At 40.6% G+C, this 20,629-nt stretch overlaps 1 protein-coding gene across 4 annotated transcripts in view; it reads left to right on the plus strand.

The window, feature by feature from the left end:
• Positions 1-47: 47 nt before the first annotated feature.
• The window catches only part of LOC122570240 (aryl hydrocarbon receptor protein 1-like), a 155,244-nt gene continuing 134,662 nt past the window's right edge, over positions 48-20,629 (plus strand). For all 4 annotated transcript variants that reach the window (XR_006317773.1, XM_043732332.1, XM_043732331.1 and 1 more), the window contains exon 1: positions 48-327. Coding sequence is in view for 3 of the 4 variants with exons in the window: in XM_043732332.1 (XP_043588267.1) it covers positions 206-327 (122 nt within the window). In the remaining variant the exon portion in view is untranslated. The remainder of the gene's footprint in view (positions 328-20,629) is intronic.

Here is a 20,629-nt window from a genome sequence, read left to right on the forward strand (position 1 = left end):
AGGAGGAGGAGGAGGAGGAGGAGGAAGTGGCGGTGGTAGCGGGACGAGCATCGGGGGTGGAGTGCAGGGGGTGGTCGCCGGGATTTGTGGACCAGCGAGCGCGTCCCTCGCGGCGACAGATTACGTGACGGCGGCATGCTATCCCCCGGGACCTCAGCTCACCCTGACCGCCTCTCACCCTCAGCCCCACGTCGTTGATCCCGCGATGACGCCCACCTCGGCGCCGGTACCGACTCCGACGACGGCGTCGGGACCCAACAACCCGGTCGCCATGAGCCAACTGGGAACCGTCTATGCCACCAAAAGACGACGTCGAAATGGAAAAAGGTTGGTAACACTGTATCCCATTATGGTGGATAAACGACCATCAATATATATATATGCATATACAATGTATGAATGTATAGAGTGACTCGTGTATCGAAAGTATTGGACATCTATCATAGAAAACTCTATTGATGCTGCAACGAAGCACGGCTGTTGTGATTATAATGGAGAAATACTGGCGCCATCTCTAAATAGATATTTTATTGTACGTCAGATACCTGAAAGCTAATTTGAGACTAAATTATCTCCTACAAAGTATGTTGAGTTAAGGTTAGGGATAATGTACAGTAGGGTCAGTCAGCCTGAAGTTGCTCGCATTTCGTTATTACACGAGTTTTCATCATTCGTCAACTAGCGCTAAATGAATTGACGAAAGTGTGAATCTAAAATTATAGGAACGTAAATCATGTATATGTATGATAGTAAATTGATAAATTCGTAAGATAACGAGTAATCCCACGTCGATATTCTGAATAAGTATTATTTGAGACGAAGATGTACGTAGAAATTGCAATATATTTATAGCAATGCATCTCTATTGTATAGTCATTTTAAATATACGATACGTGTTAAAAGTAACGCAGTTGAATATCGAGGGTCATTAACATAACGAGTATAATTGGCTGTTTAAATGCTTTTGCGATCTTTGCGAAATGTATACTTGTACCAAATATCTTGTAGCTTCTATGTATATTTTCAGATTTGTTTCAAATTTTACCAACATGATTACAATAGTTGCGCCTCATTTTGCATAAAACACGTGATATATTGATGAAAAGATTGTACAAATGTCCAGATACTTTCGTGAGCAACTGGCAACTGTATATACGGTAGGTAACATTATGATTTAAAGTAATAATATCTCAATTGGAATTTATCGAACCTTTTACGAAACTATTCCATCGAGATGATTTTCTATGAGATTAGAGTGCATGGTCGATACTTTCATACGTAGCAATTTAAAGGGTAATTGACATTTTACTATGTCGATGGAGAACACTCTATCCACTCGTGTGCACGAAATGTCGCCGCATTTTATGCATTATGATAATGATATCGCCTATATAGTTTACTAAACGAAACGAGAAAATCGTAGAACGAAAGTCGCGTATATACGGGTTTGATAAATTTCATTTTTCGTAAAGCGACGGCCGTAAAACCACGAAAATCACACCGAAGCGAACGTCGTTACGTTAATTGCAGCCGTTTCAGTAATTCAATTTATATCAAATTTATCTTCTCGTTTCTCTCCACACGTCGGCGTCAATTACCAACGTCTTACGTAATATATGACTAAAAAGGAAAAATAGCAATTGTCCGCACCACGAAATGCTGAATGCCGACGACATATTTCATACTTGTTTTCTCGTTACTTGGCTTCTAATTTGATTGTGTTCCCGTTGCTTGGATTATTCAAACGATCGTCCCCGCGCGTTTGTCGTGACTTACTCGTATATATGCAACCGGAATAAATCTGGAAAATAAGCTGAGTAGATATCAAGGTGGTGACTTCCCCTTGTTATAAGCGTATAGATCTGTCGGAAGGTTTGGAAAACCAACGAAGGAAAGCGGGAAACGTAAGGGTGCTAATTTGTTAGCCATTCAAGAGAACGATAGGCCACGAAGTATCGTGACGCGGCGCATATACAATTCATGTGTCTAAAGCCGGTGCTAATGGGATCGAAGGAGGGTGTTTGCACGTGAAGCGCGTCCAATGGTGGACTTAACGTTCGCCAGTCGTTTCAAAGACATACATTTCATCCGATTTCAAGCCTCGAATAGTCTATAGGCAATGTTTTTCACATGAACACGATCGATTATGCGCTAACTCGACGGTTAGGTGTATGTATAGATCGTAAATTACAGAGCTCAACCGAGATTCGTCATTATTGCACCACGGCGGAACGCTAATAGGAGAATCTTTCATGTCGAATGCCTGTCCACTTTGTAATCGCCGCGATGTGATTGTCGTTGCCTTTGTAACTCTGTTTCTGGAACTTTGTCTCGCGATATACTGAGATTCGGTGATCTCTTTTTAGACTCTGGATAATTACCCGTACGATCTCTTTCGCAATTTAGTGAAATTCATTAAGGAAACATCGAATCAAAGTTTCGAATTTAAGAGAAATAAAGTATTCAGAGTTTCGACGTGATTTACATCTTTAACGTTGGACATAGAAGCGTTGGATGGTTGAATAAATTAAAACAATATATCTTGGTGACTGCGTCCGAAAGTTTGTACTTTTTTGTGTCTTTCCACGAACGAGCACAGCGCGACGTGTTTGTATCGCGAGAATGGTGTTGGACATTTATACTCAGGAAAGTCGCCGTGTAAGATATAAATTTTGGACGAGTTTAATCATCGCTTCACAACTATGTATCGATACTAAACATTCTCGGAGGCACGCACAATTGACATTAGTAGGTTGTTATTCCGATTCCTATCTTTACGAAACAGAGATTTGTTTCGTCCTTTCCATTTCGTGTCAAATATTTTATCTCTATTGTAGCTATTTTATCTGTAATATTTTATGAATAAAGTATTGGAAAAGAAAGTATTCCCAAACATGTGACGCGAACGCGACGAATATGGAGATAAAGCGAGGAGAACAGGGAATTTAAATCGAAAAACAAAGATGCCGCGAACACACCGATAAAACTTCAGTTTTCCTCGGATATTTCGTAATGGCTGATAGGATATTTTAAATAAGAAGGGCAACACGATCCGGCGACTTTTAATTCTCGCGGCGCGCGGCTACACGGAAATGTAGACGAGTGCACGCGTCTTGAACGCGACACTCGCGCTCGCACAGCTATCAGACACGCATAAATATAGTCGCAGGTACGCGCGACACACGATACATATACGTGTGTAATGTTCGATACATCAAGAGAAAGATAGACCGGGGATAACCGGTGCTAAGCTGACAGAGACGGAGTGCGGCACTGATTGCGAATAAGGGGAAGGCCTCTGGCCATGGAATATCCGCCTGAACTTTACTCGAATCGTTTGCATACGTTGCTCGTAATTAGTTGAGATATAGCCGAATCGGCCTAGCTTCCTCGCTTTCCTTTTTTCCCATTCTTTTTCATCGCGTGACGGTCAGCATCGTTGAATTAGCGAATAGAAATTTTTGGTAGTACGTTGATTTCCATTTTCCTTTGGTCCGACGTTCGTTGCTCTTGTAGTTAACTGAGAGGGGTGAGCTTTTAGAAGATGAAATCTTAAGATGTTGGATAAAAGAAGCGCAGTTGAGAAAGTTGATAACCGAAAGAGTTTACCTTCCTAACGACGATGAATTGATCGTCTGTGTCGTTTATCCCTTTAATCTTTAACAGTGTATGTGCAAGTTGAGATTTTTAACGTTTAAATCTTCAACATAGGTGAGTTTAAGACGTAGAAATATTCGAAGGTGCGGTTTTGTGATATTTTCATTAAAAAATAAAAAAGTTGTTGAAGGAAATATAGAGAGTAAAGCTGGGTATATCTGACTGCTTACACCGGGCTTGATAATGTAATCTGAAACAGGCTCAGACAAATTGTCAAATATGACACTATCAATTTTAAACGCGAAAGGATTAATTTTCACGCAAGTGTGGTAGGTGAACTTTTTGAGCGTCAAAAACGATATCGCGCAGGAGGAAATTTATTGGGCCGAGTTTTACAATTATAATCACGATTATTTATCGATAACCGACCATACATATTCATGACAGTATAACATACATAAAAAAGACGCGTGACATAATCGACCGATAGGGTAATTTAAACCAACAGCGCCGTTTTATTGTAATGACTCACGTTACCCGAATGTATTTTACATTTGTCGATATTTGTATTTCACCGTATTACGTATATTTTTTTTTTTTTTTCTCCCTCGGCTGATATGTCGGGGGTGAAATATACTTCTCCTTCCTGCGAAAGAACTCGCGGAATGACATTATTTCCTGGATTGCTAATTTGAATAAAACTCCGATTATCAAGGGGATAAAAACGTTCGACATGCTACTCAGAAGTTGAAGCTTTCGCGTATGAACCAAACCCTATCTTACTCGTTGTTTCGTAAAATGTCATTTAACCCTGGTGTGGTTCTCAAACTTTTTATGTTTATTTAAAATTCGAAAAAAGATACGAACATTAGATAGGACAATAATGGAAGAAAAATGTAGAAAAGTTGTCGTTCACCGAGGAAACGGTGCTAGACTAGAAAGCATTAAATCTTAATTAGCATTTTCAGTATCGTTTGACACCACACTGCTGAATACGTACGTACTCTAGAAACGTGCAAAAATTACTAAACATGGAAAGAATGTACATGTAATACGAAAAAGACGAAAAGTTTCTTGACGCAATCCTATGACACAGTGTCTTTAAATTTTCTTACTTTAACTTTCCAAACGACCCAATATCCTTTCTCCGAATCGAAGAAATTTTCTAACAGAAAACTAAATAGAAAAATACGATTTGCTGGAAAACAACTGAAAGAACGGGGTTAACTGCACGATCTTTCGTCTGCTTCGAGTTACGATCTCGTAAGAGAGAAGTAAAGAGTTTCAATTGGCGGGCTTGATCTCTCCTCGATCGTCTTCGATCCGTAGAACATCCGACGATCGACGATCGTTCTCGATTCGAGTTTCTTGACTCTGAGAGGAACTCGCCGTGCGATCAAAGGGATCACGGGCGAACAGCGTAATGGAGTTTTAAACGGTGTTTCGAGACGTACAGTCGACGATCCTCTTTCTCGTCGCTGCCCACTAGCTTCCCTTTGATACGATAAAGAACAGAGGAACAGAATGAGACCGACTATCCGGCAGAGAGTGGCCCCAGGGCGTTCTGTCTGGTTCGCTCTCTGCTTCTTCCTCGGCTTCTTCAACTCCTACGGATCCAAGGAGTCCTTCCCTCGGGCTCTGATGGTCCTAGGCAAACGTAAGTTTTAAGGACGCGCCACTTCTACGCATTTCCTCCGGCTACACGAGGGATTTTGACTCCTATGGCTTGATTTGAGACTTGGATGGATCTTAGAGATTTAGAATAGGTAGAACAGATAGAGTTTTTGAACGATCGTCTTCTTGTTTCTGAGTGATTTGCGAATTTGTTTAATTGTCTGGATTGGTTTGGGAGGATTCGAGTTTTAGGAATAAATAGAACTCTGTGCCATTTCTTTCAAATGTCGTATATTTCAGTTGGACCGTTTGAATTGGAAGATCTCGAGCTGGAAGCGTTCGATTCGACAGCATTTTGCTTGATGGCGTCGAATTATTGGTGTTTTACTTGGAACTGGAAATATTCAGTACGAAAGCTTTCATACATTTTACTTTGTGACAGCTTCCGAGTGAAAGTTGTCGTATCGTATTATATAAAGTGAATTGTTTTATGATTGATATAACGTCACCTGTTATTGAGAGCTATTAGCGGCAAATATGAAAGTATCGATCCGAACAGACAGATCTTAACTGATACACGTACAATCGTCTGAGACGTGAACTAAAAACCAGAAAATTGTAGAGAAGACCGAAGACTACTATTTGGATATTTGGAAAAATTCGTATTTATACGAGAAGAACTGAAAAAGTTGAATCTAAACGTAGATTTGTTGGGATGATGTCTCGCAATTAGATACGGTGTCTTGGATACCGTGTAGATCCCGTAGTTTACACCTGGTAATTAACATCCTGTACGCGTTACACTCGCGACAGTGTTCAACGAGACAACATCAGGCAACATAATTGCGAGAATCGCGGAAAAGCGACCTCCCGTTTAAACGTTCGATCGCTAACGATCGACGGGAAGGGATGGTGAGCGGAGTTTCCCCAAAATTCCCGAGGGTTCGGGGAAGAAGGTAGCCCGCGATACACGATGCTCACCGTGGCCTAATGACAGCAGCTTCTATAATTTGGAGTTTTTGAGCGAACGGCCAAATTACCGGCGAACGAAGGGATTACTGTTATTACATGCGGCCGCGGACTCAGTCGAAACCTGATTATACTTTAGTCAGTCAGTCTCTCTCCGGTCTTCACTCGTTCGACTGTCAGCTTCGTTCTTGTTCGGCTGAGAAGGGGCCCGATCTCTTTTCAAACGATCCATCAACTACGCACACCATCGAAATTCGCCGACTACTCGGATTCCTTTTCCCTACGCGAGTCCACTTCGCGCTTTTTTAGACCCTTAGATCCTCCCTTCTCTTCAAAACTTTACACTCTTTCAAGTTCTTTTTCAGATTTTTAAGCTTTTCGTAGAATCCTTTCAAAGAACCCTCTCTCGGGTCTTGCAACGAGTTGGAAATTGCGGTTAAGTAGGAAATGGATATCACGAGATTTAGACCGTTCGAATGTTCGCGATACATTCTACCTTTTAATTACTCGGAGCCAGTCGGTCTATCGAATTCGTCGATTCTCTGATTCCTTGTCTTACGTGAGTTCATTCGCGCTGTTTTAGATTCTCATATTTCGACCGCGGATACTTATGCTTCTATGAGAACTATGAAAATGTACAAAGTGCGCATAATACGCAGAAGTACAACAAATGTTTGTACGAATTTTACATTTTTCGCTATCCGCGTAAAAATATGAAATTGCATGAAAATCTTCGCTCTGCCAATACCTTCCCTTTCTCTTTCAATCTTTGGAATCTTGCAAGCTTTTCAGACTTTTTCCGAAGGATCCCTTCGAAGGTCTCTTCCTCGAGTCTTTCAACGAGTACGAAATTGCGTCCAGTGGGAAAAGGGTATCACGTGATTTCGATTTAGATGGATATTTCCGTTCGAATGTTCGCAACATGCTATCTTTTAATTACACCGGGCCAGCCGAAAGGTCTACTAACAGGCGGCGCATTCGGAAATTGCCAGAGCAACTAAAGAACCATTCACCAAGAGGTCGATGATTTCTTGATGGACAACAGCCATCGTGCCGGGTTTCGGCTGATTTGTTCTTAAGTAATTGCCGCGCATCCTTATGGTCTTCTAACGTGCGTTTATAGCCTTGTAATGAACCTGCTTCTGAGGCCTTTACTCCATTCAGCTGGCCAAACGTCTTCTGGACTCAAAGCCTTCGCTCTCTACAGATTTTCAGACGGTTTCTTCTCGCTCTCGTATAAAATATAACAATTATCCTACGTTTGGGGATTATTGAAATTACATTCTATTCCCGTTTTGTTGCCAGATTTCTCTCAATTTTTCGCGGAGTTTCGATTAAAAATACTAGTCGATCTCCGCGGTATCGCACAGTGTTAGAAGATGGTACATTACAAACAAAGGTTCGACACATTACAATGTACGTTCCGTTACAGTGAACTGAGTTTTAAGAATGTAATCGTTTGGTATTAGCTTCGTTTATCTCTTTAAATTGATTCGCAATGACGATTTTAACGAATATAATATATAATTAATGAATACTGTGCATTGTGACTGACAATTTGACCGTGTAATTAATCTTCAACCAATACGGCGCGAGTCAAATCGCTGAGTGCTGCGATACTTCATCGGTGCACTAGAAAAGAAGTGGCGCAATTAGGAAAAGTCAATTTTCCAGGAAATTGATCTGGGATCGAAATGGAATGAAAACTATTAATTGGAATACTTTCGTGAGACGGTGCAGTTTGCTCATATTTGGCCCGAATGGAGTAACATTGGGAAGCATAGTTCACGGAAGAGACGAGAGTGCTCGTAGAGTCAGCGAATGGTTTAGATATCGTATGATCGGGGCAAGATTTAATTCCGTAGCCGAAGGAGGATATCGTTTACCTACTTTCTACGTCGCAGCGAGCACACGCTGTAATTTAATAGACTCCCCTCGCGTTAGTCGGCGCCGTGATGCGTTTCGCTCGTGCGAGAGATATGTATAGCCCGAGCCGCGACAAGACCATTATTGCTGGAACACTCATAACTCCCGTAACCAGCCACACCCAGCAGATTTAACACCTCGTATCCAATTATAACGATGCCCCGTGTCACGCGTATAATTGGTGCCCCATTACATATTGCCGTGTCGCTTCCGACCCTGGTCATCGTATTCCAACTCCTTCGCGACGTCCACTTTTCGCTGTCTCTCAATTCGAGTCTCCTCTCGTTAAGAATGCTGGATATAGAAAATCATCCGATAATAAGAGGAGTTATACCAAGAGGAGCAGAAAGTGTGCACTCGCGTCTTTGTTAACTTTTATGTGAGGAAAGCAGAGGTTGATCGATTACAACTGGAACTTTGTTAATTCGTAACATGGTTGTACACGATTTGGTAGAATCGTAGAGGACTAGAGGATATTTTTGCGACCATTTTCGGAGAAGTGGAAGGTAAGTAGAAATTTCTTTTACGTAGTAAAATATTATAATGTGGACTTTGCGTATTTTTTACGCTCGTCTTTTATCAATAGTCGTTCATATTTGATTACTGTTGAATTCGATGCTAAAATCAAATGAATTAATGATAATGGTTATAGCATAATCGCCTTTCTGAATTTTCTGACGTACGAAATTAATCAGTGTGTGGAAGACATTAATAATTCATTTGCTATAATCAAATTTTTCTTTGCTCTTGGGGAAAAGGCTAGCGATTGCTTATCATTTCTCTTTTTAATGAGAATAGTAAACGTTTGGTAGCGATGCAATAATGTAATAATCAAGTGAGATAATCCAGTAACAAGCGTATAAAAGGAATACTGAAAAAGATATCGAAATATATGCACGTAATTTTCAAGTTTTATTACAAAGCATAAAAAAGTGTGAAATCATAGGAGGATTCTTTTGTAAGATTTTAAAGAATGATGGCTTTTGATTTAATACACTTCAGAAATTTCATGGAAATTACTTTTGGTTAGGAGATAATTACTCGTTAACTCCGCTCAAACGTCATATCAAGCGTACTGTATCTTGCCTGTAATAGTTTCGCCACCAAACAAGAAGGAAACGTATTTCTTGAAAAATCCCTACATCACCTCGATCTAGATCTCATTTTTTACCACTCATTCTGAATTCATTGTCTGTAACAGCATTTTTCGTTGCCCTTGAAACCACGAAGCGAATATTGATCACAATTTTTCATTAGCGCTATACCTAATGATATCAGTAAATTGACAAATTACAAGCTGCAAGTCACAGATCTCGTTATTTTCTAATTTTCATTCAAATATTACAATCCGATAACTCATACTTTGGAAAGATTATCGAAAATTGCAAGCAACTGAATGCGAGATTCGTGAACTTCCGTTGTTTCTTCAACTTGTATCAAATTCGTTAACATTTCGATATTTATTGATACCGATAATTTCTGACTCGATCGATTCGTCAAATTTTATCAACGACATTACCTCGACCGCACCGGAAGATAATAACATAAGAACAAAAGCAAAATAGTAAAATAACGAGAATATAAAACGATTCTGTCGCGTCCTTACAAAGGATTAACTCCGCTTCACCCGCAGCTCATTTCCAACAGGAATAAATGTTTGTGTTCCCACTCGAATCCCTGATTGTCTATTGTAAATAACGTCCGGTCCACGTAGAAACAAAGTTTCCACGAAGGATACCGAAAAGAGGGACGAAGGGAGGAGGGCGAGTCGATTAAACAATCGGCAGGACGCGCAGTGCATCTTCCACCCGCGATCAGGGCTGCTGGGCCCAAAGGGACCTCAGCCAGTGGTGAATGGGCCGCACAGCAAGGAATATCCGTCCTCGCGGTTACGGCACTGTGAATAGAGCCATAACGAAGTGAAACGTGCAGGTGAATTTATGCCGCAGGAACGGACGAGCGCTCCGGCATCGTTCGCCTCGCCTTTCCTCTTTCGTCCGCTCGAAAAGCCTTCTGACCGTGCGGAAAAAAGCGCGCGGAATTAATTGAAGCTCCAACGACCGCTCGGAATTGCTCATTAAGCCTCGTTAACTGCCCTAATTTGGGGATCGTACGGATGACTGACGGAAAATAATTCGCCCGTAAAAGCTACGAATCTTTGATTCAGGTTCTCGAGCTTCAATTTTTCTCTGAAAAATTGTATCGGATATTTTATAATTTTTCAATGTTTGTCACGGTATCTTCGAAGCGTCTAATTTTTATTTCCAATTTAGAAAGTTTCAGTTTGGGAAGAACGTTTGGTAGAAAGAAATAATCTTCTCGGCTGTGTAATCTTTAGAAATTTTCTAACGAAATAGTGAAATCAATTATCGTAAACGAGGAAACAGTATTATTGAGCAGAATGCACCGCGAGAAATGAGTGAAATACAGGAAAGGATCGATGACAGGCGGAAAGCGAGATGGAATCGAATATTTCGTGGCGAAACAAGCGGCCCTGGCCACGAACGATGCACCGATCCGGCTTTGGGCCTGAGCTCGGGGCGAGCTGGTCCGGTACGGCGCTGTGTGTTTAACTATTCAATAATTCATCCCTCCATTCATCACCAGCCAAGTGTAAAATTTATCTTATTTTTATGTATTGGCCCCCTCCAGCTCGCCACCATGTATCAACTTCTTATTAGCCACGATTTGTTTGGCGCGCGCGGCATCCCGTCCCCTACCCTCCTCCACTAACCGATTTTTGTCCGTGTCCGGTAATAACGATGGCAATCCCTGCCGTTAAACCGTTTGATCGATCATCGATTCGAATTTTTTTCCATTGTCAGACGTTCGTTGATCGTCCTTAAAATTCGTTCACCACTGGTTCCCAATCGCTATGGATTGGCGAACTAATACAGAGTGATGCAAAAGTAATACAAAATACAAAGATAATAACCCTAAAGTTTATTTTAAAATACCGTGGCGGGCTATTGCATTTTTCATTCATTTTTGTACTCAGTTGTTTCCAAGGGATAACGATAAAACAATGAAACAACTAATTTCGCAATAATTTTAGTTGTTGGTAGTTTGAATTCGTTTGAAGTGGTTGTTATGTTAGTAGAATTGTGTTTTTCTATTGCTCGGACTTGATTTGTTATTTTAATTATTTTCACGGCCGAGATATGTTCTTTACTAGTCGAGTATTGTATGTAACGTAAAATAAAGCTATTAAGAATAATGAAGCATAATTATTAGGTTGTGAATATTCATGCACATGTGGAAGTTTCATATTTCGATGAGCGTAACTAAAGAAGTAGAATTTAAAGAGAGATTTGTTCTGTTACTAATTACTTATTATAACAAGTATACCTACCGCGCTGTTTCCAGTTTCTTAACAATTATCACGTACACTTTTTTCATACACGTTTTTATACAAAATTTTCAACTTTCTCAACTTGTTCAATTTCTGATCGTCTTGTATGGCCAAACGCAGTATATCTACAAAGAAGATCTTACATGAGAAAAATAAGATGTTAACTTTGAGATTGTGAACGATAAAGTTGTCGAAAAATGAAAGAGTTACGTTAATTCGTTAGGAGAACGCGCGAAATCGCAAAGGAGATACATATATTACACAGATGGATTTTACTTCGAATTTTCAGTGAAAAAATGGCCAACTGAATTTCTTAATGGTCACCGGAATACGAAGCAGTCGGCATTTGGGTCGGCGAATATGGCAACGACTGGTTTCGCGTAACTGTTCATCAATCATTGAACTAAATGCGCATAAATTGCGCTAGAATGTTTTCCAAACGACCATCCTCTCGCCGATCTACTAAATCTTGCCAACAAAACCGTGGCAGGAAAACACTTTTTAAACGAATGCACGCCTTCTCTCTACCAAGCTATTAATTGTTTCTTGTACCTATCTACTTTAATGAACTGATATATTTATACCGTCCTCAGCCATGCATGGCAACTCGAACAACTTATGGTAAAAAATATGTTTAAAAAGGGTCAATCTCTGTAATTTCACTTTCTTTACTGTTGCTGACATTTTGTATACCTTTCATTATAGAAGTAATTAAATTTAGAGTTAAAAGTATATATTTCCCTGAGTTTTTCAAAGTGAGATTCAAAATGGAAACGTTACATTTTATATTAAAATTTATTTTCGCATGTAGAATAACTTCCCGTGAACGATCAATTCTCATGGAATCAAGCAGTGGTCAAATTCACGTATAGTTTTAACGAGTTGACAAACTCGATTTTCTTTCTATTTCGGATCCCTCAGACTTCGCTCTATTATCACAGATTATCACGCTTACTAAATTCATCCATGACACATAAGAAATTGTTTCATACGTTTCAACTGATCAAAATCGAATGAAACAATGTGCGTGTTAAGTCCAGCTCGGCGCTAAACTGTCAATAAGTAATATCTCCTTTCTTCAAAAAAAAAAAAAAAAAAAAAAAATAGTCCATTTTCCGCTCCACATATCGATACATGTATATCTTATTATCGGCCAGTACAATGCGAATCAAAGGACGGAATATATTCCTTGAAATGATAACCAGTTTGGTCCACGCACCGGTTCAGGTCCTCGATCAATCGACCGTGTTTTCGAAGCAGATCGTGCACGCACGCGCGTATCTGTTTAAGAACGTCCTTCTTCGAAGCGGCCTCTGTGTAATTACGATCATCAAGCCCTCTATCCTCGCGGTGAGAAAAACGGATGCTTGAAAAACCAAATGACAGCCTCTGGTGACGTAATGACAATGAGGTGGCCGCCTTCTGGCACCGGAAGTACCTGCTACTCGAGGACCAGGCACCAGCGGTCGGTGTCATACGCCATATCGTCTTCTTTTTTCTCTCTCTTTTTTTCCTCTCTTTTTTTTCTTTCTCTTTCTCTTTCTCGGTGCGTAACGAATAAATGGCTAAATTGCCGAGGAACGAGGCTAATTATCGAGCTCCGTGGAAAAAAACAAGGATCGGTCGGTTTACGTATACGTTCGGTCAATTTTGGAAGTTCGACTAGCATGATTACTGGCTTTCGGGATGAAACGTCCGACGATTTCCTTCGAACTGACAGGAGGAAGCGTTCTAGGGGTGAATGGAAGCGGATGTGCACGTCTTAGGGTTACGTTTGGTTCGGGTATCGAGCTCCGGTACTATGGCGGAATAGAATAATCTTGTTTATCTGAATTGCTTTTATCGCAATGGATTTTTAGTTAATTCGTTTGCTTGTTGCTACGTAAGTCGTTATTATACGTGAACGAAAGGTACTTATAATAGGTAGAGTGCGGTTATTTATGCAGATGCATATCTTTGTGAATGTAATTTAGACAAAATAAGACCTGAGTAGAGAATTGTTTTATTCAGTAAAAATTAGAAGGGATATTACACTTCCGATATTTTACCTATCTTTCCGTATTATGTGTACGCTTCGTATTTCTCCCACAAACGCATCAAAATTTGCAGTGTAGTAATAGGTAATGGCGAAGATTGATGAATTTCTTATTGCATGAACTCCAATTATGTAGTTCATCTCTCGGGGGATTCAAATAATGGAATTCTACCGTATGCTACTTTCATCTAGATATGTATCTATAGATAGGAATAGCATTCTTCGTGTTGTACATCTGTTTTTAATAGGGGGTTTCAGGATTGAAAGTTTAATTAATAAGGAAAAGGGGGAAGGGAAAGGACGCATGTACCGTTTCGAGGAAGCGGGAGGATGTAATTTCGTGGAATACGCGAAATAATTATCGAAACAGCGCGATACGAGGGTCGGTGTTCCGCTATTTCGTGTAATTAGTTTGTCGACGGTATCATTAGTTCGAGTATCGTTGTTGCTCTTCCTTCGTGGACCTTCATTCGATTCGCACATTGTGCCTCGTGTTCGCTGGTCGGTATATCCTGACCTCTTTTCCCGCTGCCAAGGTGTGGCTGTGTTTTTAGAACACGGTGAAACCATACCGTCGCAATCGACACGCGTTTCGATTCTCTTCCTTCGATCCAATGGAAATTTCAGGTTGAGCTTTTTTCAGTTATAATTCATCCTGAGAATTATTTACCTATTAGCAAGAAGAGAAAAGAATAAATAAAGTTGACGTCCAAACGAAGGCAACCGTCCAACTCTTAAGTTGTTTCTATTCGCACGTTCCTAATAGCGATATACGTTTCGAAATATCTACAAAAATAGGGAATAATTATGTTACAAATTACTATAATCATCACAAGTACCTTCAGAATTCATTTTGGAATTTACTATTATTTACGTCACCTTACTGCGACAAATAATCTTGTGAAAATAAGCCATCTATTTTTCACAACGAATAAAAGGAGATAGCTTCAACCGCCTACTACAATTATACTATTTAACTTGTAAGAAGCACGTACCAGTTTAGAAAAATTATTCTACTGCCGTTCATAATAATAAAAAACGCACATAAACGATATTTTAAGAAACAATATCGACCATCATCATGTCAAAACAAAAAGGGCATCGTCCCTTAAAATTAATAGAAACATAATTTTGTTATACGTTAATGAATAGCGAAGCGGTCAATTATTTTCTACTTGAAATCGTTTTGCTGAAAAATGAATTTTTCTCAATCGCATCGCTGATGATGCACAAAACAGCGAATAAGTTAAGGGCTTCTCATCTCGCACATCATCTCACAGCCCATCTCATAGCTCATCTCATAGCTTCAGAAAGTTTTTACCGTAGTTTTTCTACGACCTATCAGACCTTGGCGAGGCAAAGCGGCTCCCTGTCCTGGACAAGTCGGTCAGGCCGTCATCGTCGTCGCTGCATCCCCTTCATTTCGCTATCCGCTCGTTTCGGTAGAATTTGCATTCAAGGAACGCGAAATTGGGCGGTGCAAAGATAGAGCTAATGCTCGCGGGGCGGACCACCGCGCCGTATAAACACAGGGTAGTCGATGCCTTTCTGGCTTCATCATCTTCGCCCTGTGTATACGCGGTTGCGTTCGACTTTCCACCAGGTTGATGCGCGGCCCGCGAGAATTGCGGGATCGCGAGATTGCGAGATTGCGAAATTGCGAACTCCAGCAACGTTTCAAGTTTTCTACCACAAAACTGCTATTCTCTATTTTTCTATCGATGCACGCCTTACGTATCGTTAGATACTCTCTTCTTCCTTCGAAAGAAATTTACACGAAGCCTGCAATTTACGACTACATTTTTGCAAATCATTCTCTCGGAACGTGTAATGAAATTACTAAATTAAGTACAATATCATTATCGGCACAACGCACGTGAAGAAGCGAGTCTAGTTTTCAGTTTCTATGGACTTTCGTATTTTACTTTGTAAAAAGCACAGAAAAAATCGCAAATCAATAATTATAGGTGCGTATAGTAAAGCAATCATAGAACAGACGATACAAGATTACGTTTTATTTATTTTGGAAAGCTCGATCATAAAAGAGTCGAGATTCTTCTCTCTACATCATTTCCAAATGAACTGATTAATAAGCAGCGATTCTTCGTCTCAATCTTTCCAATATTAATATCGCTCATGTTCCACGAAATGTTCGTTTCCCACTATATTAACGACGGTCATATTTGAACAGTTAAAACTATGTTTTTTTCCTTTTTGTTATTTTCAATCACGAAGATTCCGTGTTACCTTTGTCGGGATATTTTTATACGATTGTAAGTTCGCTCGTTAATTGGAACAAGCCAAAGGACCTACTAAGTTGCGCATAAAAAATCCCATGGAAATTACCAATTACGGCGTAACGTGACTTTTTAAAGAGACAGCATCGGGCAACGAGCTGGCGACTCGTACGAAAAAATACGATCGTCTTGTCAGAAGGATCGCGTGACGTAGTTAGTTGGTACCGATCGTCGAGGAATTAAATGTTAAGATCGAGATGACAGTGTATTAAAGCGTTTTACGATAAACATTCGGCCGCCGTAGGGAAGATGGAATCCTCGTGCACGGTAGGAATTAATTAATGAAAAGGCGACGCGCTACAGATTGGCGTGAAATTGCCGGTTCAGCGGGGCCGAATTCGCGGTAAATACCAATATTCTGTCGCGGTCGGAATTTCGAATAAATATGAACGCGTCGATCAACGTATCATTTCTATGCTAATGGTACCGATATGCCGCCGCCGCCACTCTGGTATTGCCTGCTTAAAGGCCGATTTACACGTACTTGAATGCCGGCCCGTGTTGCGGTTTTGTAATTACGGCAGCGTAATAAACACCGAATAACAATCGAACTCGTTTCCCCCTATTAGTTCGTTACAGTTGCAAAAACAAGGATCTGCGAAACGACCTCTTTCCGATACGTATTATAGGCGAAACAACAAGTTGTAGCGGCTAATGGCACCCGGTTCGGTTATTTTCATAAGAAAATTGTGACAGTCTGTCGAACAGGCGAAATAACAACCTTCGTGCGTTTTTATCAAGGCAATCCAATTGACGAGGTTTTGACGAAAAAGCGGTAATCCGTATATTTTAAAGATGATTTCAGAGAAAACGTGGGAACTGTGTTATTATGGTATCGAATAAAAGGTAGTCTGGTACTTTTGAAAAGTTGCGAGTAAATAAAAACGATTACAAAACTGCCATTTCTAGCCTTCTCGATATCCGACGATTGTTTGAAAATATGTAGAAAAAGCCTACGCATGTAGCATCGATATTCAGCCATCGATAGCCCGCAACAAAACAACTCGGAACATCAAAAGTAACATTAGCCGCAGTCTGCATCCTCGGTTTGATGGCCAGCTTTTATCCGATACGCCAATTTGTTGGTCGGACACACCGGAGACCCTTAGGTCCAAATGTGTATCCGGAGATGGGCGAAACGTGCGTTCCACGTTCGAAAAGCCGGTGATCAAGGGTAAAAATGAAGTCTTCTCTCCCGCGCAGACTTGTCTCCTGGTGATATGTAAATTTCTGCGGTGCATATCGCTGTTACAAATTCGAAGGCAGACCTGGGGGAGGGAGGGGGAAGAGAGATCGGCCCGTAGCCCCAGCGCCGACTGTGTAGACGTGTAATCTTCGGAGCTAGCCACTAGGCGGGGTAATAACACGCTCGCGATCACAACGTCGGGGTATCAAGATGCTAGCCAGCGGAGCCGTGCACGTAGCGCGAAATCGGTAGCAAGTACCTAACAGGTGAAGAACTCGGAGTGATTTTCTCTTATGGTGTGCTCGACCGGGGCCAGATCGGCGTGTTAGCGGCGTTTATTTTAACCGTTTCGAGCTGCGATACCGATTATTACGATATTACCGTAGGTGTGTCGCGAGCCTGCGGAATTGAATGTCGGCCGATCGGTCAGCCGAGGCTTCGTGGGAGAGATTCGAGATTTGCACAAGAATTGCATCCGTTGAGAATCTCAGAACGATTCGCTGACAGAATTTTTAAGGAAGCTACTGAGAAGGATACTGAGAAGAGAAAGAAACGGATTGGCTGCAAGGTAAAAGGGAAAGAATGAGCAGTGGCAAGGGAAAGGTCCTTGAGTAAAGTTTTATGCGCGCTGTAGTGGCTATCTGCGATTAGTATAACCGTGTTTAAGTAGGTTGAACAATTTTTGGTCAACCAATCGAGTCGATTTAATTCGAATAATTCATATATATACACACACTTGGAACGTTATTTAGAGCGACCATACTAAATTCCAAATTTTTATACCGTGCGTGTGTGTTTTGAGTAATCAGATTTCAATATGTTAATTTAGACGCTTTTGCGATCAGGTTAGCTTAATCGTTGGCGAATGTCATTTAACCAAAGATAAACGCGTGGACAGCCTCTGTTTAAAAACTTCAGCTTAAATCGCTGAAGTGGGTCGACTGATTGTCAGTCGATGAAGCAAAAATTACTTAATGTAAACGCAGTTTATGCGACAAGATCGTCGACAAATTCACGTAAAGAGACTTCCTGTCCCCACAAAAGATCAAGTACGTGATCGTCATATCGTTTTCCCTCGCGTGCCGTAGAAGCATCGTTCGCGGCTTGAAAAACGCGCCGCGCGCCCGCTGCGCCCGTAATTTCGGAATTCTTCTAACAGTGTAAACGCCCACTTGATGTTTTCGATATCGTGTAATCGTACGGAGCGGCCTCGCGGGACAATATTATGTGCCGTAACGTTCGTATAAATTTTCGAGGGCGAGGTGCCGCGTTTTTGCCGGTCGATCCGTATTAATTAGCATAATTTCAGGCGCGCTGTCGACTGGCAGGTGGGACAAGAGCGAGCTCGTTTCCGGCAGCCGCCGCCGTCACCCAGCGACTTGATTTATTTAATAAAATTACAGACGGAAGAAAAAACGCGCTCCCGGGCTCACGTACGCGATCGCGACGCGATACGAACAGGATCCGTGGATCCCTGATCGATACTTAACAAAATAACGGTAATGAGAATAAATTGAATAGCATGGGTAAATAACGCAGGGTAATGCGAGTAAATTAATGTGCCGGATCAAACGAAAGTAATAATTGATTACGCTACACGAGTTATTGGTATATAATTGATGCATGAACAACGTAATTACAATACGTACGAAGATGTTACAATCGATCAAAGGAAAGCGAATGATGCGATGATTGGTTGATTGTAGAAATTGTTGTACCACTGTTTGTTGGTGGTAGTATGATTATGGGAAATGAGATGAAACGATGAAATCACGGAGAAATTATTAATATATTAAAGTAAAATACCTAACACGTAAAATTGCCTGTTATTCTCTTTAACACTTTGAAAGAAATTTTACAAATCTCTTTTCCTACTGAAAATTCTTACAAAAATTCTTCCTGACCAATCGCTTCTCAAATAATCTGCATCAATTATCGTATATTTTATGACATTACCAGTTGTCTTAATATGTATTTAAGAACAAAGACATATTTTCTCAATTGTCCAATAAGGATCAGCATATATTATTTTGGAGATCCGTTGACTGCCGTATTTATTACAGTTGCTCGAGATGGAATGGAAAATACGTATCTGTTTATGTGTGTGAATAAGCAGGTTCCTTTGTCAGTTCGATGGACTTTCGTGGAAGGGTATTAAGATCGACATCGATTCGCAGAGAGAATGAAATCAATTTATCAGCCGGGCTGGCCGGGCTGACGAATGCGTTTCTGAACGAGGCAACACCCACGCGCGGGCCGGTCGCGCGATCAATGTTGTCAGCGTAATTAATTCGCTGGCATTACGCACACAGCAACTCGCGAACGATTAACAAATCGATTTATTTCGCGTGTGTTGAGGCCTCGGCTTCCAAACCCGTGTCTTTGCGCAATTGTTCAATGCGACACTGTGAAATTTATCAGCGACAGCGTTATCGGTATCGATCGTAATTTTTGCACGTAGATGAATTAAATGGAATTAGCTAAGATTCGACAGCTTAAAATTTAACCTTCAAGTTTGTACAAAATAATCGAACTTGTACAGTAACTTGTATAAAACACTATTTGTACGGACATGTTTTTCAATATGACAAGCACAGGAGAAGAACGTAACATGTCCATTTTTGTTAATTTTTTGGGTAGTTTCACGAATGTAAGTTCCTCGCAGATAGGTGATAAGTCTATGAAATTTTAAATAACTATACTTTACGGAGAAACGCCGCTCTAAATGATAAGAAGAAAAGCGAAAAAGAAATAGGGGTGAATGGGCAAGGAAAATTCGTACGTACTTTCTTCCATTCGCGTTTATTCCAATTGTTTTTGTCATCTGGTAGTCGATCGCTTGAAAAATCGGCCACTTTTAAGAATAATCGGTAGACGCGGTTGCAACATGATAGTCGCGCAGCGGTGTACACAACAGTTACGCGACCGATCCGGTGTTGCCATTTTAGAGATTTTTCCGTCAACTTTTTTTCTTTCCGCTCGAATCTCTATGCTTTCCATCTACTTTCCTACGTTGCTTCTACGATTCTCGAGAAATCTTTAGTTTAATCGTAATGCCATAACATCCGCATTAGCAAATGAATAGATTACTCATCATCGAAGAACTGATTCCAAATTTTGGTTTTGGTTGGTAGTGTACAGTGCACACATAATAGGCAAAAATATACACAATTTCCAAAATATAGTACTCTCTGTAGTATTTAGTAAGTAAAATAATTTTCTATCTAACTTCTATCTTCCTAATTCTATTGCCAAAAGATTAATTTGCATATAGATCTACAAACTACTAATATTGTATCCGAATTATGGAATTAATAAAAGAAACGGAGTTGATCGGTTTAACCTCCGTTTATTCGTAGATTCGAGCGCGCTGCTTCTGGTTGGAGATTTCAATGCCTGGACACAGTCCACTGGACACGATCGTGTTCGATTTTTCATAAGACAAATCTTAATCAATTTCCTCCGGACATTTTCTCCGATCCTGTTATAAAACTTCATTTAATATAACGATCAATTTCCAATTATCTGTCCCTCGATAAAAGCTTAAGTATATCCACCAGCGAACCCCGTTATCTTCGTCAAACATCTCAGATAACGACATCATCGTTCGGACATGTAGTATCTGCCATTGAAGAGCAAACCGAAGCAAATGG

This window comes from Bombus pyrosoma, linkage group LG8 (assembly GCF_014825855.1).
Source record: "Bombus pyrosoma isolate SC7728 linkage group LG8, ASM1482585v1, whole genome shotgun sequence".
NCBI lineage: Eukaryota > Metazoa > Arthropoda > Insecta > Hymenoptera > Apidae > Bombus > Bombus pyrosoma.